This window comes from Myotis daubentonii, chromosome 12 (assembly GCF_963259705.1).
Source record: "Myotis daubentonii chromosome 12, mMyoDau2.1, whole genome shotgun sequence".
NCBI lineage: Eukaryota > Metazoa > Chordata > Mammalia > Chiroptera > Vespertilionidae > Myotis > Myotis daubentonii.
Genome location: NC_081851.1, coordinates 36,318,225 through 36,343,337, shown reverse-complemented (window position 1 = coordinate 36,343,337; position 25,113 = coordinate 36,318,225). Strand labels below are relative to the sequence as shown.

General features: G+C 36.5%; 1 protein-coding gene across 5 annotated transcripts in view; it reads right to left on the bottom strand.

The window, feature by feature from the left end:
• Positions 1 to 25,113, bottom strand: part of EXOC6B (exocyst complex component 6B) — a 555,911-nt gene that overhangs the window by 306,473 nt on the left and 224,325 nt on the right. For 4 of the 5 annotated variants that reach the window (XM_059659432.1, XM_059659431.1, XM_059659434.1 and 1 more), the window contains one exon: positions 17,977 to 18,153. The exons of the other annotated variant lie outside the window; for it this stretch is intronic. In XM_059659432.1, coding sequence (XP_059515415.1) covers positions 17,977 to 18,153 — 177 coding nt within the window. The remainder of the gene's footprint in view (positions 1 to 17,976; positions 18,154 to 25,113) is intronic. 5 annotated transcript variants of the gene reach the window in all.

Sequence of the window (25,113 nt, the reverse complement as noted above, 5' to 3'; positions counted from 1 at the left end):
TCTGTTGTTATCAGCTTCATCTAATTTTTCCTTTCCAAAGTAAATAACACAGCCCTTGCATTTTACACATGTCCAAGTTTGACAAATCATTATTGACTGAGGCTATAACTGATAAGAGATAACTTTGTGGTAGGACGTTGTCATTTCCTCTCATAAGGGCTTTCTTTCTGAGATACAGAAACATGATTAAAATAGTTAAACATTTCCTCTGCCTGGCAGTCAGGAACTCAAGACATTAAGATACTGGAGTCTGCATGTTTCTAGTTCAAATAGATCTAGGAAGATATCAACCGCAGCCACAAATAGTATAGTCAAGATTATTCTGCTTTTTTAACTAATTCCTTTCCTTACGAATTCACACAACATAATTTCAACACCAAGGACAGCAGCTAATTCCCTATATAGTTTCTGAATGGAGAGCATTAGTAGCTTCTATCAGCTCAAACCTCTATATTTTCAGAGAAGCAAAAAATAAGACGTTAGATTCTGTAACTAAGAAATCGATGCCTCAGAGCACATTATAGTATTATATAAACTAAGATATTAAAGTAATATCTTAGTGAGAGACTTTAGGGGTGACTGGACTACAACATTCAGAGGTAGATATAAGGAAGGAAACTACTACATTCTACAATTACACAATCACATAGCTTTTAGAGATCATGTATCACTAGGTAACAATTTATATGACTAATATTTATCATACAAATAACTTTTATATTTGTATGATAAATATTAACAGCTTCCATCAAGGCAATAATTCTTAATTACTGTCCGCAAAAATATTTGTTGTTAAATAGCCTTGTATCCTATCAATACATCAGCTAGCAAACAAATAAATTTTGCCACTATACAGATGACTAAAAAGAGTCTGTATACAAAAGAAGCTCTGAAGTAAGAAAGTAAATTTATAAATAGAGTTAATGAAAGGCACACTGAAAAAAACAGTCTTATAAGCCTCTTCAGACAATATATTTTGAGGAAGATATAAAAATTACAAGTAGAGCCCTGGCCTGGTGGCTCAGTTGTTTGGAGCTTCATCCCATACACCAAGAAGGTTGTGGGTTCAATCCCTGGTCAGGGGGGTGTATGGGAGGCAACCAATCCATATGTCTCTCTCTCTCTCTCTCTCTCTCTCTCTCTCTCTCTCTCTCTCTCTCATCAATAAGAGCATATCTGTGGGTGAGGATTCAAAAAAAAAATCCAAGTAGAAATGGGAATACTGGAAAAGAAACGTGAACATTTAACTATGAAAATTCTTGCAAAATACCAGGATCTGACTTTTATGGCGTTGTGTTTTTTTAATAGTATCTTAGTTCAGGTCCAAGCCTCTGAAAATTTAAAGGTTAATGGGTAAGTTCCTCTCATACAGAATAAAGAAAATGAGTTAACTTATTAAAGAAAAAAAAGGATATTTTGATTGTAAAATAAATAATGGCACTTGTGTTAAACAGATAAATCCATTTAATATTTTTAACACCCCTGTCCCCCAAAAAAGGAGCTATTTCTACTATGTTAAAAGACTCACTAGTGAATGAGGTAGGGAAAAAAAGTCTCCACAGGTAACAACCGGATAAATCTACCTGCTTTATTACTGGGCAAGCATACCATTAGGGAAGAACAGACTACAAGAAAAGATTGCTTGCCGCCTTCCACTCAAGAGTAGAAGCCAATGTACTGAGAAATTTACCTCCGCTACTGAGAAAGATAGTGCATGAAAACAGAAATGCATTAGTGCGCTCTAGCCCTGTTGTTCGCACAGCTGTCCCAGGAGACACACACACCATTTATTTTTCTCTTATGAAATCTTTCAAAGTAGGTGGATCATCCAAAAAGAGTATGACAGAAGTTTGCAAGGAATTTCGACTGCTTCTCACTAATTACTTGAGCCATTCTCCTTCTTGAAAATACTTTTGATTACCACTTTACACAAAACAGTTTCTGGGTGCACATTTCTGAGCATTAGTTGGATCTCAAGTCATTAAAATGTACCAGGCATCTTTCTGAAGGGAGACAACAACAAATGATTAGCTGAAGGGGCATTGCCTTTGCATTTGGAGGATCAATTCCGACTGCCCATATTATGTCTGGAAGCCAGGAAATACCTGGCAAACATTTTTCACCAGTGTACTTTTCTGTCCTACTTTGCTTCCAAAACTTCAGAGAAACGAAGGATAGAATTCATTTGGACATAAGCTTTCATAGAGCTGGATTGAACACCAACAACACACCCACAAACTAGGGGCCTGGGATTCTAAGGGACTACAAGTAACAAAATTATAAAGGATTTTCTAATACCCTGAGCAGAGCCCTGGCCCAAAAGTACCAGCTTTTGCAATAGAGCTTCTCACAAATTATTAGGATTCTTCCTGAGAAATCCCTACAGAGATTACCACTTCATTTATTCAAGTGTTTGCACTAAGCAGCATAGAATAAGAAAAAAAAAATCACCATTTCTCTTTACTGAGACACTGCAAAGAATTTTGTGACCAAAATTGAAAGATAATCCCTCAAGAATTCTTTTCTTGAAGCTAAACACTGGGGGGTGGGGGTGGGGAGTGCGGAGAATTCAACTGGTTTTTATTTAACAACAGTCTAAGAAATTGTAAACTGTTAGGTAAAAAAGATAATTTGGCACTAAATATGGTATTAAGTATAAAAGTTCTGAGAGGAGGAAAAATTAAGGTAATCCAAATAATAAAAAATAATGTTATGATATTATAGGTAAAGAACTAATATCCCTGATATATAAAGAACTCATTAAAATTGAAGGAATAAAACAAAATCATTAGAAAATTGGGCAAAATACATGAGCAGAAAGTTTACAGGGAAAAAATAATAATACAAATAGCCTTCAAACTTATAAGATACTAAATTTCACCCAGAGTAATAGGAAAAATAATAAAAATTTTACAAAATAAAAATATACAAAGATACCATTTTTTATCTATGCAACTGGCAAAAATTCAAAACTTAACAAAATACTCTCTTTAAAGGAGCTGTCGGGAAATAGGCACCTCTTACATTGCTGCAGAGCAGAGATTTAGGAAATGGTACAACCTCTATGGAGCAAAATGTGGCATTATCTAACAAAACTACACGTGCATTTACCCCTTGAATCAACCACCCTGCTTCTAGGAACCTACCCTGAACATACACCTCTGACTAAATGGAAAACAATTCTCAGGTTATGGGGCTTATTTTTAATTTTTTTAAAAGTTTTAGGGTGTTTTACATACAGTACAATGCACCCCTTCTAGTGAACAATTCAATTAGTTCTGACAAATCCGTATATTCCTCTAATCATCATCACAATCTAGATTTTAAAAATTCCAACACCCGCAAAAACTCCCTCATGCTCCTTTGTACTTAAATTGTTCCCTGACACCCAGCCCTCGGCAAACACTGACCCATTTTATATCCCTGGAGCTCTCCCTTTTTAGGAGTGTCATATAAATAGACTCAGATGGTATGCAGCCTTTGAATCTGGTTTCTTTCATTTATCATACTGCATTTGAGGTCCAACACAGATGAGCCTGTGTTGTTTCATGTGTCTATAGCTCTTTTCTTTTTATTTCAGAGTGATATTCCAGTTATGGATATACCACAGTTCATTTATTCCCTTGACTACTGAAGGACTTGGGTTGTTTCTACTTTCTAGCAATGTAGAATGAATAAAGTTCCTATAAACAATCAGGTATGGGTTTTTGTGTGAACATAATGGGTAAATACCTAGGAGTGAGATTGCTGGATCATATACAGTGGGGCCTTGACTTATGAGTGTCCACACTACGAGTTTTTCGAGATACGAGCCGTCTCTCGGCCGATTTTTTGCTTTGAGTTGTGAGCTAAAATTTGGGTTATGAGCCAGCTTCAGATACCCCACCGCTAGTTGGCACAGCGAACGTCACAGTGAACGCCACAACATCAGCCCAGCATCACGTGTCTCACTCGTTCACTTTTTGATTTGACATACGAGTAATTTGAGTTACGAGCTCCATCATGGAATGAATTAAACTCCTAAGTAAAGGCCCCACTGTGTGTGTGTGTGTGTGTGTGTGCGTGTGTGTATAAATAAATATATATGATAAGTGTATGTTCAACTTTATAATATACTACCGACTGTTTTCCAAAGTGTCTACACTATTTTGCATTTTTAATGAATACATAAGAATTCCGGTTGCTTTGCAACCTGCCAATACCTGGTATTGTCAGTATTATTTTTAGCTAATTCTAGAAGTTATGTAGTTGAAACACTATATTTTAATAGGGAAATATTGAAAATCATTACACACCCACAAATAGGAGATTGGCTGAATGAACCATAAGTACATTCAATTAATGAAGTTCTATCTAGCAGTAAAAGTAAAATGAGAAAGATTTCTATGAACTGAGGTGGATATATTTTCAGGATAAAAAAAAAATAACCAAAAAACTCGAAATCACTTATATGCAAAGATATATGCATCCCTATGTTCATTGCAGCATTATTCACGGTGGCCAAGAGTTGGAAACAGCCAAAGTGCCCTGCGATAGAGGACTGGATAAAGAAGACGTGGTACATATACACAATGGAGTACTGCACGGCCATAAGAAAGAATGAAATAGCATCATTTACAACAACATGGATGGACCTTGAGATCATTATGCAAAGTGAAATAAGTCAAACAGTAAAAGCTAAGAACTATATGATTTCACTCATATGTGGAATATAACACTGAGACTTGTGAACACAAATAGCAGTGTGGTGGTTGCCAGAGGGAGGGGGGTGAGGGAAGAAGGGGGTCCTAATATGAGATGACAGGAGAAGATTTGACTTTGGGTGGTGGGCACATGGTCCTATATACAGATTTTGTAAATTAGTAATCCACACATGAAACCTATATGTTCATGTTGACTGTCACCTCAATAAAATTTTTTAAAAAAGAAAATACAAAAAACATATATGTATTATGCTATTAATAGTCATGTTCTGTAAGGTGATACACACACACACACGCAAAGGATACTGATTACTTACAAAGGATGAGTAGGAACAGGGTGGAAGGGATAAAGAGGAGAAAGGAATTTCATTAAATATATCTTCTTATATACTTTTGCCTTTTGAACCATGTTCATATTTTACATAGTCAAAAATAATAAAGATAAGGGAACTTTAATTATATACCTATTTAGCAACAATCACACAGAAGAAAAAAATAGCCAAGAAACATTTGAACAAAATAGTCTGAACTATATAACATCACTGGGCCATATTGCAGGATTAAAAGAACTGAAAAAAATCTCAAAATTAATAAATTTACTGCTTTTAGTAACATTTGCAAAGCAATTTGGGATAGAACTATTTTGTGCTATGTGATTAGGCAAATAAATAAATATATAGATACTCTGGAAACCAGAATTCTTAGAGATACAAATCTAGAATAGGAAAAAAAAAATACTACCTATGATATCAGGTTGAAATTAGAAGCATCAGTTTTAACTCATGATTTATAAAACTGCCTATGTGTTGGTGTGGTATGCGTATTTCTTAGCTCTGTCCACAGAGGAACATACCTAATGCCCACATCTCAGTTTCTAAATATCATTCTCCAGTAAAAGGAAAAGAGCTCTTTGAAGAAATAGTTGATTCTGAGGCTGAGGCTAAACCTGAAGTGAACCAAGAGCATCTTGAGCAAAAAAGGAATTGCTCAAAAGTTGATGGAAGCTATTAGGGAAATGCAAATCAAAATTACAATGAGATACCACCTCACACCTGTTAGAATGGTTATTACCAACAAGTAATAACAAGTGTTGACAGATTGTGGAGAAAAAGGAACCCTCATTCACTGCTGGTGGGAATGTAAACTGGTACAGCAACTATGGAAAACAGTATGGAGGTTCATAAAAAATTAAAAATAGAGTTATCATATGACCCAGCAACCTCCCTTCTTGCATATCTGCTCGAAATTTTTAAAACATTTATTTGCAAAGATATAGGCACCCTTATGTTCATTGTAGCATTATTCATGAATAGCCAAAACATGGAAACAACCAAAGTGTCCTTCAGTAGATGATTGGATAAATAGAATATGGTACATATATACAATAGAATATTAATCAACCATAAGATAAAATACCGCCATTTGTAACAACATGGATGAATCTTGAGAATATCATGCTAAGTGAAATGTCAGACACAAACAGTCAAAAACCATATGAGTTTACTCATATGTGGGACATAAAAAATGAAAGCAACAAATGAACAAACAAGAAAAACAAAAAGTAATAGACACAAACAACAGTATGGTGGTTACCAGAGGGAAAAAGGGAGAGCAGTAGAAAAGGAAAAAGGAGATCAAATATATGGTGACAAAAGGAGATTTGACTTTGAGTGGTAAACACACAATGCAATACACAGATGATGTATTATAGAATTGTACACTTGAAACCTATATACTTTTATTAACTAACATCACCCAAAAATTTTTAATTTAAAAAATTGGTGGAGACATGCCAAAGGATAATGGATGAAACACACACTGGCCAAATTTGGAATAATTAGAGAATCAAAATGAAAGACAAGAATGGAATATAACACACTGTATATAAAATAAGAACCCATGTGGCAATACTAACACTAAAATATAGGAGGGAGATAAAAAAAATTATTCTTTACAGAAAAATGCAACTAATTGTCAAAGAAATTGTAAAAATAGAAAAATCACAACTTCATAATCACCATAGTAACATATGATTCAGAAAAGAATCACCAATGAATTCTAAGACCAATGAGTGAAAAACTATTAGGGAACAGGATAGTCACATACTCTAAAAGTATCACTCCACAGATCACTTATTAATTATAAAAAGTGAAAGGTACCTTTCTCACAGATACCCCTTGACTATTGTGTGCCTCCTGATGTGAAGCACTGAAAAAAACATAACATTACTTCTGTAATATTCCTGCCAAAAATAATTAACTTAACCTAATCACAAGGATGTGCCAAATGTACCTTAAGAGAATAAACAGACATGAAAATTAAATAAAATGTGTGATACTTGTCTGGATATGGCTGCAGGGAAAATGAAAGAAAAAATCTGCTATAAAAGACATTATTGGAATAACTGGAGAAATTAGTATATGGGTTGTATATTAAGTGGTACATTTCATGCATGTGATCATTGTATTGTGGTTATGAAAGAGAATGTCATTCTCAGAAAACTACAGATAGCTGTATTGAGAATCAAATATGACGAAGTATGACACTTGCAATGGCTTAGCTTTGAGTGGGATAAGTGGATATATGTATTTTTTTTTACTCTATTTTATTATTTTACTCTATATTATTATTTTATTTTAGTAAGTGGAGCATTTAAGTAAAGGGAATATGATGTTTGTCTTACCACTCTTGTAACTTTTCTGAAGATTTAAGAGTCTAAAAGAAAAATAATTTTTTAAAGAAGGTAATACAGGATAGGTGAGAATAAACTTGTCACGGAAAGGCAGAATTAGATATTTTAGACAAGGGGGGAGATAAAAGGTATACAGTGCCTTCTTGGTATTATTAGCAACTTAGCACTAAGTGAAGGTGGTGCTTGAGTAAGCAATGAGTATATAAAGGAGAAATTCTAGAAGTTCTGGAAAGGCAGGTCGATGTTTGTAATTGAATCAAGTACTTTCAAAATGACAAAACCTTTTTAATATCACTACAATGAAAAATGTAAAGATCTTAAGTCAATATGGGCCATAATATAATTTTGCCAATGAACAGACCTAAAAGATCAACAAATGGGATTAAGAAACCCAAAATATATCTCAAACATGCCATAATGATTTCATTCAACTTTCTAAACTGTCTTTATTGACATTTAATTGCATGTATGGGTATCTACTTTTCATTTCACTGTATATCAGCTTTAACAGATCAGTTTCATTAAGAATAGTAATGAAAAACTCAAAGCCCACAGGGGCAGTGGGCATTGGGAATAAGTGAAGTAGGCCAGCATTTTAAATTGCATTCTCTGGATAGATATACTATTATTTATTTTTACAAAAGACTATGTTATCATCATTGTTTTTCAAACATGTGGTCCAGTCAGTCTATCTTCCATTTCAACATTTTTAAATAGAGTCAGTATAAATAATAATATATTTCCTTCAACAACAGCATAAATGTGACAATCAATGGCAATTGCCAATATGTAGTTACAACATGGGTTGTGGCTTAGTGGAAAAACCGGATCCCTTGTGGCAACATTGCTACTCAGGGCGAGTCTATTACTACCATGCTTAGAAAGAGCCTAGGCTGGAAATACAGATTTTTATGTGAATTCAATTGAAGTTGGCAACTAATTTTTTTAAAAAGTTAAGCACTATGCAAGCCAACAACCATTTTGTAAATTGTTTCTGGTCCATGGGCTGCCAATCAGCACCCTCTGATTTAAACTCTAAAGTTCTTGTGGCATCCTTATTCACTTTAGCTTACTGAGAAATGATCCTCGTTTTCTGTTACTTTCCTGTCAATAGAAAGTTTTGTAAAAAATGAAAATATTTGAATTTTGGATCAAATATCCTAATAACTAGAATTCTTCCCAAGCAAGTTGACATAAATTGAGTTTTATACTTTAATAGGTGAGAAAAGAGATGCTTAGAGAGATGGCATAATTGGCTCCAATAGCACAAAGCTGACAGAACTTAAACCGTCTAAGTACAAATATTTCGTTCTTTTCAATCACCCTTTGTTATAGACTGAATTGTGTCAACCCTAAAATTCATATGTTTCAGCCCTAACATCCAATGTGACTATATTTGGAGATAGGGCCTTTGAGGAGGTAATTAAGGTTAAATGAAATCATAAGATGGGGCCCTAATACAATAGGACTAGTGTCCTTATCAAAAGAGGAAGTCACATCAGGAGGAGGTACAGAGACTAGCCATGTGAGGACACCGCAAGATGGTAGCCATCTGCAAGCCAAGGAGAAACTAACGCCGCGGGCACTTTGACCTTGGGACTTCGAGCCTCCAGAACTCTGAGAAAGCAAATGTCTGTTATTTAAGTCATACAATCTGTGCGTGTTTTGTTATGGCAACCATAGCAAACAAATGCATACTGTTACCTCAAAATAAGTACCTACAATAACCATTAAGACACCTTAAAAAGCTTTATATTACATGTCATTTGTATTTAAATGAGCAATTCCATCTGTTAATTCCATATTTCAAAAGAGGCACAAAAATATTGAGAGCTAAACCTGAGGTGGATCATTTGATCACATTGAGCTTTTGACCCTTGCTACATAAAGAGTCATGTGAATAACATGCTGACCACTGCCCTCTGCAAGTGTGTAAACAAATAAAGAGATACAAACTAGAATAAATATGTGCCTTAAAGGGATGCCCACTCTCACCACTCCTGTTCAACATAGTACTGGAAGTATTAGCCATTGCAATTAGACAAGAAGAAGAAATAAAAGGCATCCAAATTGGAAAAGAGGAAGTAAAACTGTCCTTATTTGCAGACCACATGATATTATACATACAAAACCCTAAAGTCTCCATCAAAAAACTACTAGACTTAATACATGAATTTGTCAATGTAGCAGGATACAAAATTAACCCCAAGAAATCTAAGGCATTTCTATACACCAATAGTGAACTTTCAGAAAGAGAGACTAAAAAAACAATCCCATTTACCATCGCACCAAAACAATTAAGCTATCTAGGAATAAACTTAACTAAAGAGGTAAAAGACCTCTACTCAGAAAACTACAGGATGTTGAAAAAAGAGATAGAGGAAGACATAAACAGATGGAAGAACATACCGTGTTCATGGATTGGTAGAATCAACATCATCAAAATGTCCATACTACCCAAAGCAATCTATAAATTCAATGCACTTCAATTAAAATACCAACGGCATATTTCACAGACCTAGAACGAACTCTCCAAAAATTCATCTGGAATAAAAAAAGATCCTGAATAGCTGCAGCGATCCTGAGAAAGACCAAAGTAGGTGGGATCTCAATACCAGATATCAAGCTGTATTACAAAGCCTCTGTTCTCAAAACTGCCTGGTACTGGCACAAGAACAGACATATAGATCAATGGAATAGAATAGATAGCCCAGAAATCGGCCAGAACCAATATGCTCAATTTATATTTGACAAAGGAGGCAAGAACATACAATGGAGTCAAGATAGTCTCTTCAATAAATGGTGTTGGGAAGATTGGACAGATACATGCAAGAAAATGAAACTAGACCACCAACTTACACCATACACAAAAATAAACTCAAAATGGATAAAGGACTTAAATGTACGACGGGAAACCATAAAAATTCTAGAAGAATCCAAAGGCAACAAAATCTCAGACGTATGCCGAAGCAATTTCTTCACTGATACAGCTCCTAGGGCACTTGAAACTAAAGAGAAAATGAACAAACGGGACTTCATCAAAATAAAAAGCTTCTGCACAGCAAAAGAAACCATCAACAAAACAACAAGAAAGCCCACTGCGTGGGAAAACATATTTGCCAATGTCATATCTGATAAGGGCCTAATCTCCAAAATTTATAGGGAACTCATACAACTTAACAAAAGGAAGGTAAACAATCCAACCAAAAAATGGGCAAAGGATCTAAATAGACACCTTTCAAAAGAGGACATTCAGAAAGCCAAGAGACACATGAAAACATGCTCCAAGTCACTAATCATCCAAGAGATGCAAATCAAAACAACAATGAGGTACCATCTCACACCTGTCAGACTGGCTATCATCAACAAATCAACAAACGACAAGTGCTGGAGAGGATGTGGAGAAAAAGGAACACTCGTGCACTGCTGGTGGGAATGCAGACTGGTGCAGCCACTATGGAAGACAGTATGGAGTTTCCTCAAAAAACTACAAATGGAACTCCCATTTGACCCTGTGATCCCACTTCTAGGAATATATCCCAAGAAACCAGAAACACCAATCAGAAAGGATATATGCACCCCTATGTTCATAGCAGCACAATTCACCATAGCTAAGATCTGGAAACAGCCTAAGTGCCCATCAGTAGATGAATGGATTAGAAAGCTGTGGTACATCTACACGATGGAATACTATGCTGCTGTAAAAAAGAAGGAACTCTTACCATTTGCAACGTCATGGATGGAACTGGAGAGCATTATGCTAAGTGAAATAAGCCAGTCAATGAAGGAAAAATACCACATGATCTCACTCATTCATGGATAATAGAGACCATTATAAACTTTTGAACAATAATAGATACAGAGGCAGAGCTGCCTCAAACAGACTGTCAAACTGCAGTGGGAAGGCCGGGGAGGGTAGGGGGGCAGAAGGGCGGGGGGGGGGGGGTATGAGATCAACCAAAGGACTTGTATGCATGCATATAAGCATAACCAATGGACATAAGACACTGGGGGGTAGGGGAGGCCAGGGGATTGTCAAGGTCAGAGGAAAAAAATGAGACATATGTAATACACTTTGTAATACTTTAAGCAATAAAAAAATAAAAAATTTAAAAAAAATCATCTCTATCTCAAAAAAAAAAAAAAGTGCCTTAGGTGTGTTACAATGCCATGTTGTAATAATGCAGAAGCTCTGAAGGAACCTAAAAACAAAGAAGAAATTATAGGCCCTGCTTTTTCAAACTATTTCTTACTCAATACTGCTTAATTTCAGTATTTTTTGTTTTGTTTACAGAAGATGGTGTTTATAAGTCCATACAAATATACATTATCGAAACCTGTATCAAGTTTTATAAACTTTATTCTCCAAACACAGCACACAGACATAATGCCTAACTAGTTATTATATAACTAGAGGCCTGATGCATGAAATTCGTGCAAGAGTAGGCCTTCCTTCCCCTGGCTGCCGGCACCAGTTTCCCTCTGGCACCTGGGACCCAGGCTTCCCTCCGGAAGGACATCTGGTCTAATTAGCATATTACTCTTTTCTTATTATAGATATTGTGTGTCCCAAGTACAGTGAAAAGAGCTTTATACACATTATTCCAGTCAATCCTCACAATAACCCTACCCTCAGTAGGTATTACATCCTTCTTCTTACAAATCACCTTATGGGGTTCTTTGTATTTTACCTTAAAATATCTCAAAAATAACATTCTTGATGAATCTAGATCCATAAATACACTCTCAATCTAAAGTATTTGCTACTTCTAAAATATTTTAAGTCCTATCTAGACATTTACAGAAGAGCAATTACATCTGCATATACCACAGGATGACATAGAGATTCAAACTAAATTCCTGAAATCATATATATTTCCATTAAAAATCAATTGAATTAAGTCATGAATCAAAATGGTCAAATATCAGCAGTTTATATAGTACAACTTTATTATATCAGATGAAAAAATTAAAAAACCCTTACCTTAATTAAGGCGACCCTTCATTAACTTAGACAAACATAAAACAGATAGTTTTATTGGGTAATACTTTTTCTGCAACACTTATCAGCAATCAAGAGACTGACTCTTTCAAATGTGAGATGGTTCAACATGTGAGATGGTTTTTCATCCAAAATGACAATTTACTACTGTAACTTCATCCACAGTTCCTAGTTTTTTCCTTCTCTGACATAAACTTGATTTCAAATTAACAATATATTAACTACATGCTAACCTTGTGCAAAGTTATATTCTAGATATTTGGGATTTCCTACCATTTCATTCTATGGTCTCCTATTGATACCATAGTGATTATCTAGGTGTCCTATATAATAAAAGCCTAGGTGGCATCATGCGATGCCCTTGCACAACGCCGTCACAAGATGGCCACTGAAACGCCGTCACAAGATGGCTGGCAGGGGAGGGCAGTTGGGGGCCATCAGGCTGGCAGGGGAGGGCAGTTGGGGGCGAGATCAGGCCAGCAGGGGAGGGCAGTTAGGGGTGAGATCAGGACTGCAGGGGAGGGCAGTTGGGGGCAAGATCAGGACTGCAGGGGAGGGGAGTTGGGGGCCATCAGGCCGGCAGGGGAGGGCAGTTGGGGGCGAGATCAGGCCAGCAGGGGAGGGCAGTTGGGGGTGATCAAGTGGGCAGGGGAGGGCAGTTGGGGGCAAGATCAGGACTGCAGGGGAGGGGAGTTGGGGGCCATCAGGCCGGCAGGGGAGGGCAGTTGGGGGCGAGATCAGGCCAGCAGGGGAGGGCAGTTGGGGGCGATCAGGCCAGCAGGAGAGCAGTTAGGTGTCAATCAATCTGGCAGGGGAGCAGTTAGGAGCCAGCAGTCCCGGATTGTGAGAGGGATGTCCGACTGCCAGGATTGGGCCTAAACCCGCAGTTGGACATCCCCCAAGGGGTCCCAGATTGGAGAGGGTGCAGGCTGGGCTGAGGGTCACACCCCCCACCCTGCTATGCATGAATTTTGTGCACCAGGCCTCTAGTTAATATAGGAAAGAAGCAAAGGGAAGGCCAGACATTATAGGCATGTCTTTTGGGCAACCTCACCAGGAAGCTGCAATTTCACACTCCCCAGGGAACCACTGGCCTACTTCCTGCAAAACGCTGGGGTAAGGAACTGAAAAAAGGGGAAACATATTCACTGTGAGATTAGGGTGGCATAAGGAAAATACCTGTCAGTCACCTACGAACAGAGATCATTGGCCAGAATGGGCATGGCCACTGCAAGTGTGCGAAAATTTGAGAATACATAATCCCCTAAACAAAGGAGCCCATGCTCTCTTGGCACTCTTGTTGCTCCTGGCTCTCTTGTTCCTACTTCCTTGCATTCGTCTGTATGGTCCACAGCCATGTGGACCCTACAAGCAATGAACTAATGGGCTGCAGTTGGGAACACAAGCTAAACCAGCCTGATGCTAGCTGAAGCGTGCAAATATGGAATGGAAATTCAGGACACTGGCTCTGATTTTAGCCCTGTTAAAGGCAAAATGGAACTTTTCTTGGGACTCAGAAAATGAAAGCTTGGAAACTCAGGGGTTTGATTCCACAGTAATAAAGCTTTCTACAATATCACATCCTTCCATGTGAGTCTCAGGAAATTTCTTTTCTTGGGATATCGCAAGAAACCCATTCCTATTAACAACATTGGTAACATTATTAAGTATCATCAAGCTAAAGACATAGTAAATAACCTAAAAATATCATTTGACTTAAAGAATGATTTAAGTATACTTCCATTCAACGTGTAAGAAATGGTAAAAAGTTCTTCAGAGAATAAAAAATATCTAAAGTAAGTTAAATCAAAATCTCAAAAACAATAATGGTAATCTGTTATAAGTAACCGATTACTGAAATATAACTTTCTCCTCAAGTAGTACATTCATTGTTGGCAAACTTTAAGCCATATTCATGAAGAATCAGTAGGAAACCCAAACCATGGGTTTGTTTTCTTTATGCATTAAAAATGCTTCTTTGTGGTCCTCTATACAACTGCCACTCAAAGTGAGCTCTGAGACCAGAAGCACCTCCTCACCTGGGAGCTTATTAAAAATGGAGATTCTGAATCTCACCCACAACCTGAAGAATAAGAATCTGCATTTTAATAGGAGGTGATCCTATGCACATCAAAGTTCAAGAAGTAGTGCCCTGCAATATAGGTTCTTAACTTTGGCCTTAGGGGCAATATGAGTTTCATGAATCCCCTGAAATTCCACGCAGAATTCTTTGTAAATGAATATATGTACGTCTTACTGGGGAAAGACTCCATATATTTTTATCAAACTCTCAAACTAATATATTACCCCAAGTAGACTAAGAACATCTGCCCTACAGGATTCTATGCCACAGTTTAAAAGTCAAAATATTTCTAAAACTATTTACGCTGCTCTCAATGAGGTCTGTTGAAGAATGACAAGAATGAAGGTCAGAACGTCACAGTGGGTCACGAAAGACCTTATCTGAAGAATTTATTCACACCATGCAAGAACTATGCCAAGAAACCAGTTTGGAGACATCTAAATAAATAATTCTCTACATGAGGTTTGAGATTAAGAATGTGCTCTTGAAGAAGATTCAAACTGAGAAGTAAATAAATATAAAGTAGACATTTTTTTAGAGATAGGATGCCATTAGATGACAGTGCAGGGCTGAATTCTTGTTTTAAGAGCTCAATCAGCAAATTTCTAATGTGAATTCTGTTTGATTTGGGATTTGGGAGCATTTTAAGAAGTTAACTTCCAAGCACATTCTTCTAATACTTCCTTTATGAGGAACACCAACACACTTTACTAGTCCCACCATCTTCATCTTCTCTGGACCTCAGAAGATAAAATGAAGAATAAATATGGCACAAAAATTAAAAGGGACGTGCTCAGAATATTCAGTGAGTTAGTGATAAAGCATGGCTCTTTTCCAGAAGGTTCTCAGTGATATATGAGAACTGTGTATATATTTCAATCTTTTAACTTATCATCTAAGCATCTTTTTGGGGTGTGTATTACCCCAGAGCATAGACTATGTCTAACTTCTGTTTCCTTAAGGCATAGTGCCTGATTTAATTTAATTTCCTTGACAGGTACCCAAAATGTAAATAAAAGGCATTAACTGTTTTTTTTTTTTATTGCTTAAAGTATTACAAAGGGTATTACATATGTATCCCTTTTATCCCCCCGCCCTAGACAGTCCCCTAGCCTCCCCTATCACCCAGTGTCTTATGTCCATTGGTTATGCTTATATGCATGCATACAAGTCCTTTAGTTGATCTCTTACCCCCCTACCTCCTGCCCCACAACCCTCCCCGGCCTTCCCGCTGCAGTTTGACAATCTGTTTGAGGCAGCTCTGCCTCTGTATCTATTATTGTTCAAAAGTTTATAATGGTCTCTATTGTCCATGAATGAGTGAGATCATGTGGTATTTTTCCTTCATTGACTGGCTTATTTCACTTAGCATAATGCTCTCCAGTTCCATCCATGACGTTGCAAATGGTAAGAGTTCCTTCCTTTTTACAGCAGCATAGTATTCCATCATGTAGATGTACCACAGTTTTCTAATCCATTCATCTACTGATGGGCACTTAGGCTGTTTCCAGATCTTAGCTATGGTGAATTGTGCTGCTATGAACATAGGGGTGCATATATCCTTTCTGATTGGTGTTTCTGGCTTCTTGGGATATATTCCTAGAAGTGGGATCACAGGGTCAAATGGGAGTTCCATTTTCAGTTTTTTAAGGAAGCTCCATACTGTCTTCCATAGTGGCTGCACCAGTCTGCATTCCCACCAGCAGTGCACAAGTGTTCCTTTTTCTCCACATCCTCTCCAGCACTTGTCACTTGTTGATTTGTTTCTTGAAACTGATTCTTTATTGTACTACTATTGTAACTTGTCATCAGTGATGAGCCTAATACCTGACAGTCTGGTCTCCAAGGTAGATCTACCTCCTACAGTGCCAGTCATTCCAAACAAGGAGAATACTAGAAAATATTCAGGATATCAAGTCTTCTCTGCCCCTTTCTATTTCCATGGGTATTAGGCAACTATCTGGTTCTTTTCTTAGCTCTATTTCTTAGAGCTACTAAAAGTTCTTGTTACCCAAGTACAATAGGGATTATGATAAAATTTTCACACATTGTTAACTATTAATGTACCTCATTTATACACTAAACATATCCTGATAAAGTATAAATTTTAAATGCAATTATTCACTCTCAATAATGTCCTCTCAATAATGACAACTATATTAAAAGTATAATACTTTACACATATGATAGTCTCTCAGACATTCAATCAAATGTAAATGTTAATGTTTTAGACACATAATTAACTTGGTTATTTGTTTTTCAGCCCTAACAGTTTAAATGGTGGCTATTAGATTTTTGACATGAAAGAAGAAGAAGAATAAGGACAGGGATACTGACATTAGTGATACTTAATAGAAGTGAGGAAGGAAGAGTAATGAAAATAGGGAATAAACTAACATTTACATAAACCAGCTTTTATGACAGGCACTTGTGCAAACCTATGGGGGCAGAGAATAGTATCTTGACTTGATAGATGAAACACTATAAAGTGCCAACAGATTAAACAATTACCTAAGATTATGAAGTTAGACAAATTTTGGGGGAAGAGGAGCGAAGGAGATTAGTAAGGGTATAGCAAAGGACAAGGAAGGGGACAAGGCAGTGAGCCCAGTTTTATGTGGAGAAATAAAACAATTAAAAGGAGACAAGTACTTAAAGGCAAATGGATTAACTGAGTATAGGAGTAAATGGTTCCTTGCACATGTCACTGAACATTTTAAAAGTAAATGAATGGGATTTTTTGCTAATTTTTAAAAAATAAAATGATAGAGCCAGGGTTTGTCTGACTCCAATGACCATGCTACAACCACCAGACTCACAGAGAAACTAATCCCATTATACAAATAAGTATTTACAAAAACATTTTAACAGGAAATCTCACGTCATGGAAGTTTTATTTTTAAAAACACATTAAACACACTTCCAACAACAAAGAAGGATATAAAAATATGTACTAGGTAAGCCACTTAATCTTATTCTTTACCTGAAAGTGACACAGATCTAATCTAAGAGGTTATGGATATGTCACAAAATTCCCAGATTCTCTATAATAGCTCATACATTTATTTCCTCCAGAAATGTATTCTCAACTTTATAATTTCAATCTGAATCCTGTGTTCATACCCCACTTTTATATCATCTGTTATTGGTCTCCAAAGACCCTTTTCTAGTTTCAGTGGAGGCCACCTAGATCTCTTTCTCCGGGTCAGGTAAACTCTACTCTTCCCTTAATGTAGTGCCTACCCAGTCAGTGTACAATAAAAAAAAAAAACACCCTGAAACATAAAGAATGGACAAGTGCATTTAAAAATCTAAAGAATTAAAATCTAAGATATCTTAGTGCATCTTCATTTCCTTAAATTGGAGCTTATTTGTATTTAAAATAGTATTAAATTCCAAAATATCACAAAAGCTGAATAGATTCTCCATCACATCTCAAACATACTGTATTTAAACCTAACAACAGTCTCACATCCCCAGTTCAAATGTTAGTTACCTCTTCTTCATCTTCTTCATCTTCAACATCCAGAATTCCTGAATCCTGCTCAGACTTGGGGCTAGTGCTTTCTATCTCCGTATCAAAAATTGTATATGCATCTTTCTTAGCTTTTCTCTTGCTACCTATTCTGGGTGGTTGCAAGACGATGTTATCCAGGTTTCTTTGTTGCTGGGCCTAGGACAGAGACATGCACACACACATTAAGTTTTAAAAAAGCAATTAAGCATTCAAAAAACTCATTTTCAACAAATTGGTATCATAAAGAAAACATAACAAAATATCTTAATGCATGAAGTTTTAGTCGCAGAAATAAACCCAAACAAAGTAATGTATACATTTTTAACCCTGAAGTTACACCTCTTGATTCATTTTCCCAGTTTCCACGGGCGGGGGGGGGGGGGGGGTAGATAATCAGTCATTACAGTATTATCATCATACTTTTCAAATATACCCACTAAATCATCACAAAAATGAAATCTACCCATTTTCCTCTAAGTAGCCAAGAGAATAGTGCAAGATAAATGGCATGCTGAAACCTTGTGGTGGGGAGAGCTCAGGGGACTCTTAAAAGCAGTTGTGTGGATGTAAGAGATCAACACAATTCTCCTGATTAGAAATAAAATATCTTAATAGAGTGATTTGAACTAACTAATCCAACAGGATTTCATGACCTTAATCTGTGGAAAACAAAGTTTTAAAGATTTTCTTCTGAACTCTTCGAGAAAAGGAAGTGTAATCCCCTCAACCTAATAAAATAGACTCAAATGATGGTGTGATTTCAATAGATACAAAGAGGTGGGCAGCGTCACTTTCCAGGGTCAACACAAGAAGTATTAAACCAGACGGCATTCGAGCTGGAAGTGACCGCAGTCCCCACTCAGGAGACTGAGGCCAGAAGACAAAGAATTTGATGGGGTCTAGTTAGCAATAAATCAGAATCTCAAAGTGTGATCTTCTAAATTCCACATCAGTGATCTTCCCACTATTCCAATAGTCCCTCAAAGCATGGCAACATGTTTCCCCCAAAAAAGGGGGTTCTGTGATCAAATAAATGGGAAACACTGCATATCATGTAGCCTTCTTATAGACATATAATGTTTATTAACAAAATAAAAATAGGGAGAAGTTCATTTTTAGAAAACTTCCTTGATTTAACCCAGCATATTCCGAAAGTATTTCATAATGGAAGTTTCCTTTTATTAATAATAATTAATATCATCCTAAAATATAAAGCTTGAGAATTTTGACAGAATATATATACCTTAATCAATATATGATATTTCTCCTCAATGAAAAATGGATATTAGTTCAGGAAAAAAATCAGTTTCCAAATGTTCTGAATGAGATTAAGGAATTCAAGAGAAATATTAAGTATAAGATGTTAGTCCAAGCACTGGTTAATAGGACAGAGAAAAACTTGAACTATGTGAGCTAGTTTCTGCCAAGAAAATGAAAAGAATCTACATTCCAGAGATTTGAATCAATGGACAAACTTGTTTCTCTACATAGTACTCATTGATATTTTGCTTTGACTTACATAAAAATGGTAACAAACTGAGGTAGAAAAGGCATTCAAAAACACTTAATTTAGGTTTGTACATAAAACATACATATCTTTCAAGCATTAAAATTAGATACGGATACAATATTCTTTCTTTTCCTCTCAAAAGTAAATTCTTCCCCCTTAATTTTAATGCGAACCACACAAAAAGGGATCAAGAACTCTGGGGAGGCACAAAGGAAGGGAGAACTTCCTAAAGCTTTTATACTTTGAAAAGCAAGCCCTCAACTAGAGAGTGGCCACTTGTCCCCTAACTCCATCCTCTCCTTCAGTACAGCAATACCAAACACTTTTTTCTTAAGTTGGTCTCATTTTATTGAATCCTAAGTTAATTATTTTTCTATCACAATCAATAAAATAGTACCAGTGTATCAAAAGTAATCAAGAGAAGCCACACTTAATTTTAAATCTCCTATGACCTGTTCTTTTTAGATGCTATGTATCTGGTTTTCACATCAATTTGGAAGAACACAAATTAAGATAACAAACCCTATGTTGGAAATGAAAGCATTTCAACTACTATTCCAAAGCTCCATCGAACCTGGGGTCTCTGTTAGCATCATCAAGGCTTCTCTGGTGTGTAAAAAGAGCAGTCAGGGCAGAGCTGCTAAGCATGAACTGGTCAGGTTAGAAACACCGCATCACAGGTAAGCAATGAAATAAATCCTCAGATGTTACCCATTATGGCTGCAAATGAAAATTACCAGCTATTCAGAATGTAAGTATGGGACTGGCAAGAGTGGAGAAGAGTAAATATAGATATCGACGTATAAATACATACATATATCTTAAAATACATACACCCCTTGGCGGGGTTGGGGGGGACAGTAAATACCCTTCAGAGCTCTCTCCTAACACTCTAAGCCAGTGGTTCTCAACCTTCCTAATGCCATGACCCTGTAATACAGTTCCTCATGTTGTGGTGACCCCCAATTTCATTGTTACAAATTGAACATAATTAAAGCATAGTGATTAATCACAAAAACAATATGTAATTATATATGTGTTTTATTTACAATGGTCTTGGGCGATCCCTGTGAAAGGGTCGTTCGACCCCCAAAGGGGTCACGACCCACAGGTTGAGAACCGCTGCTAGGCTATATCCCCAGGACCATATATTCTGTCCCTCGAGACAACCTTTATAATCATGAGCCAAAGGAGCAGCTGTCTTCTGCCACGTGGGATGAAGCGGAGGCAGGAGGATACGAAGCACACAAGTAGCAGTCAGACCTTAGAAAACATTTAGGTGTTTTCTTTTTCTTAGTTGTTCATTATTTTCTTGAAAATTTTTACACATTTAACCACCTCTTCCTTAAGGTTCCCTCATATACACTCTTCTCTGGTTTCCTAATATATAGAAATTAAGCAGGGTTTGTTCCTCAATCCCTCTTCTCTTACCACTCTTTCCACTCTCCCAAGATCAAACAGCACATCTCCAGCTTCCTGTTATTACTGGGTGCTCTACCATCACCTCCATTCCCACATACTTAAAATGGAACTCATCACCTTCTCATTATAATTCCCCTGCCTACTACGGCCAGGCCAGGCTCTTCCTAACTCACATCATTCATCACACCAAGTAAACATGGGAAAGACTGGGGCAGGGGGGTGTTAAACAAGTACAATCCAAACTCCACATCCGTCACTTAGACTCCACATAATGGAAGTTGAACCTAATTTTCCAATGTATTTCTCCAACATGAATCTTCCACTTGAATCAGACTCTACCTCATAATATACTAGGTATATTTCCACTTCTGTGCCTCTACTGAATGACCTCTTTCTGCCTGACTCTACCCTTTCCTTCAAAACCCAACTAAATTATTCTGACTTTAGACAGCCTCCTCTCACTGCCCTAATTCATGGTGCTTTCTCTCTGTAATCCTGTTTTCAGTCAAACATCTATTGAAGGTCTACTTGGTACCAGGCATTGTACTACACACTGAATATAGGAAGAAAACGAGTCTCTGACTCATGAATCTCACATCAAACTATTATGGAAAGCAGATTACACAATAAGTATAATATAAATAATACAGAAGACAGTGGGTGAATAAAGAACATAATCAGAGCTGCTTGGAGGGGTCTCAGGTAAGACTTCACAGAGGAACAGGTAGCATGCTCTTAAAACATAAATATAATTTTTCCAAAGGTAGTTAAGTAGAAAGGGTGACCATTCCAGAAAAAGGAAACAGCATGAGAAAGGACTATGTGTGCCATAATAACATTATCCACCCAAGGAATAAGTAATTTTGTATAGGAACATAGTTTATAAAGAACTATAAAGATGTCACAGAAAGCAGTTTCGACATTAGCTAGTAGGCAATGGAGAAACAATGAAAGAGTGCAAGCAAGGGAATTACTTTAAAGCAAGGATCAGCTTTCCAATTCAGGCAAATCCTCTAGGATCACAGGTGTGCTCAACTGGGAGAAGATAGAGACTAGAAATAAGAAAATCAATATAGATCACTATAATAGTCCAATAACAATGATGAGGACTTGAATTAAGGCAGTGGTTCTCAACCTTCTGGCCCTTTAAATCCAGTTCCTCATGTTGTGACCCAACCATAAAATTATTTTCGTTGCTACTTCATAACTGTAATGTTGCTACTGTTATGAATCATAATGTAAATATCTGATATGCAGGATGGTCTTAGGCGACCCCTATGAAAGGGTTGTTCGACCGCCAAAGGGGTCGCGACCCACAGGTTGAAAACTGCTGAATTAAGGCATCAGCAGATATATAAAAGGTAGAAGCACCAGAATTTACTAATTTGATTGTAGTGCATAAAAAATAGGAGGGAAATAAGAATAACTCTAAGTATTCTGGCCTTGATGACTAGATGGTGGGATCATTCCAAATAGTAGGAACCATGGGAATAGTAAGTTGAGAGCGGGATGGAGAAGAGTTCAGTAAACCTGCCAGATAGCCAGATAAACAAATGACAGTATCACAAACGGATTCTTCTTTCTTTGAGTCTAAGAAACCCATTTATCATTCTTAGAATCCACAAAGCCCAGATTCAGTGACACATATACACTAAATTTGGATAAATGGTTACTATATAAAGGCAATAGATAACAAAGGAAATCTATGAGCGAATAAGATATAGCCCAGTAAAAGAGAGGGCTATCTGCAAAAGACAGGGTTTGTATGTTCTCCTACCTATTAGAAGAGGTAGAAAACCCAAAAACCCGTAAGAATTACCTAATCTGAACTATTATCCTAAAAATGTTGCTATTAATAGTTTACAACTCTTGAAGAGTTTCTATGAGGCATTATATATGTACGTATATACACATATAATTAATAATTTAATACTATATATATGTACATATATATATATACACTTAAATAAAGTTTTATTGTGAACTACAACTTCCTAGCAATAAGACTCAGCGTTAAAATGTGAATCAAAAACTGAAGGCTCCTGTCTTTATCAACCCAATACTGACCTCTAGTGGGCTTAAGGAACATATGCAAGTGACCTTTAGAATCAGAAACTAATTGAGAAGGGTTGGAGACCGGACATAATTACATGGACTTTAATAACAGGGTGCTATAACAAAAAACCAACACACACACAAAAACCTTATTGGAGTAAGACAGGTCTTTAAATCTAAGCTCTGAAACTTATTAATCCTATAATGTTGGGCAGTGTCTTCACTTCTCTAGCCAACATTCCCATCTATTTAAAAAAACAACAAAAAAACAAGGTTAACAAAATGTACCTTAGAACTGCCACAAGAATTAAATGAGATAATATAAGTAAAGAATCTTGAATTAATAGATAAGTAAAACAAAAAAAACACTAAAAGTTTTAAGCTCTACTGTCTTCCCTCTGAAAATCAGAGAGAAATCTGTTTGACTTTCTACTGTGGAAGCCTCTGAGATCTAAAAAATATTTAGATATTAATCATTGCTGGCATCTAATATTACTACACATTGCCATTCAATTTTGCATTAGTACAACATTTCAGGCATTAGATACCTCAGCTCTTACTCTATCTCTAGCGTCAGTAAGTAGTTCTGGGAAGCTTGGAAGTGTCCTGTAACCTGAAACCAGCTCTAACACTCCACACCTCCAGCTTCCTTCCCTGGGGCTGTGCTGTTAATACCACAGTGTAGAATCCCACAAGAACTACTTCGCACTCAAGAGAGTCAGCCCAGAAGTGAGGCAACCATTGACCAAGATAAATGCATTGTGTCCCTCCCCTCATCCATTCCATATGGCTTCTTAGAAAGTCCCAAGAACTAAGGAACCAAACTACACTAGCATTGTACTTACTCCACGAACTTCTCTTCTCACTCCTCCTGATCCTTGAACTCCTGTTCCATAGATCACTCACATCTCAACCACTCAGGTTCCCTCAGGGAAACCTAGGCTAAAATAACACCCCATATAACAAAGCAGTGGAGCAGGATTATGGCCCTTGTTTTGTGTCTGAAGCCCAATGAATAGCTCTGAAAATAACTGTCAAGATCAAGAAATGATGACTCTACAATTGCCCTTCAAATCTCACCAATCATAAGTGCAAAAGAGCTGCAATTTCAAAACAGGGTTTCTATCAAAATCTCCCCTTAGTAATAATCAGTTATTTTGGTGAATGACAACCCGGCCTATTTTCTGTGCATATATAAAGATTTCTCTTTTTGCTTCTCTGCATTTTCTATTTATCTGCAATTTGCATTTATATTGGTATGCCAGAAAAGAATTACACTAAATAAAAATTTGTAATCTTTTGCACAAAAAATATTCTATAAATATCTTTCTCAACAAATAAAAACATTTATAACATTGCATTGCAATTCAAAGAACAAATGTTTATTTAAACATAGCCTACCATAGGACATTTATATTCAATATTTTGCTACTTAATAATGATGCAAAGAGTATCTCCAGAGAAAAAAAATTGTGCATGTCTTTAATTGTCTTATTAGGGAAATTCTTACAAATAGAAAACCTAGATCAAATAGTAAGTGTTGCAAAATCAATAAACTTCCCTCCAGAAAAACTATGCCACTTCATAATAGCACACAAAAGTGTATGGATGCTTATTTCCTAGCCCCGAAGCACCACTAGGCATTACTTCTCTTTACCATTGAATGTAAAGGTTTCAAAACATGACAGCAAAGGAAGAAACAATAATATAACATTTAATTTGCCTATGTTCATTATACTGGGTAATTTATCCATGAATCTGAAAATTTGCATCCTTCAGATAAGGAGAATTTTCTTGTATTACTGCTTGGATAATTTTCTCCCTTTGTCTAGAATTCTTAATTAGTACTGAATTGTATAGTTCTTTCTGATGATCTTTGTAACATTTTCACATAAAGACCCAAATTTTTAAGTTTTGAGGACTCAAATTACATTTTTCGACATATTCTGTTTTCTACGTTATCTGTTGTCTCCAGGGTAGTTATTTATTATTAATATTTGTTTTCTCATATTGATAGATTTTGGTCTCAAGTTGGATATTTTCCTCAAATGTCTGTGGATCCTTGCTGGTCGTTAGTATTTTACAATGAATCACTTAGGAGCTATGGAAAGCTCTGTGGGCACAGGAAG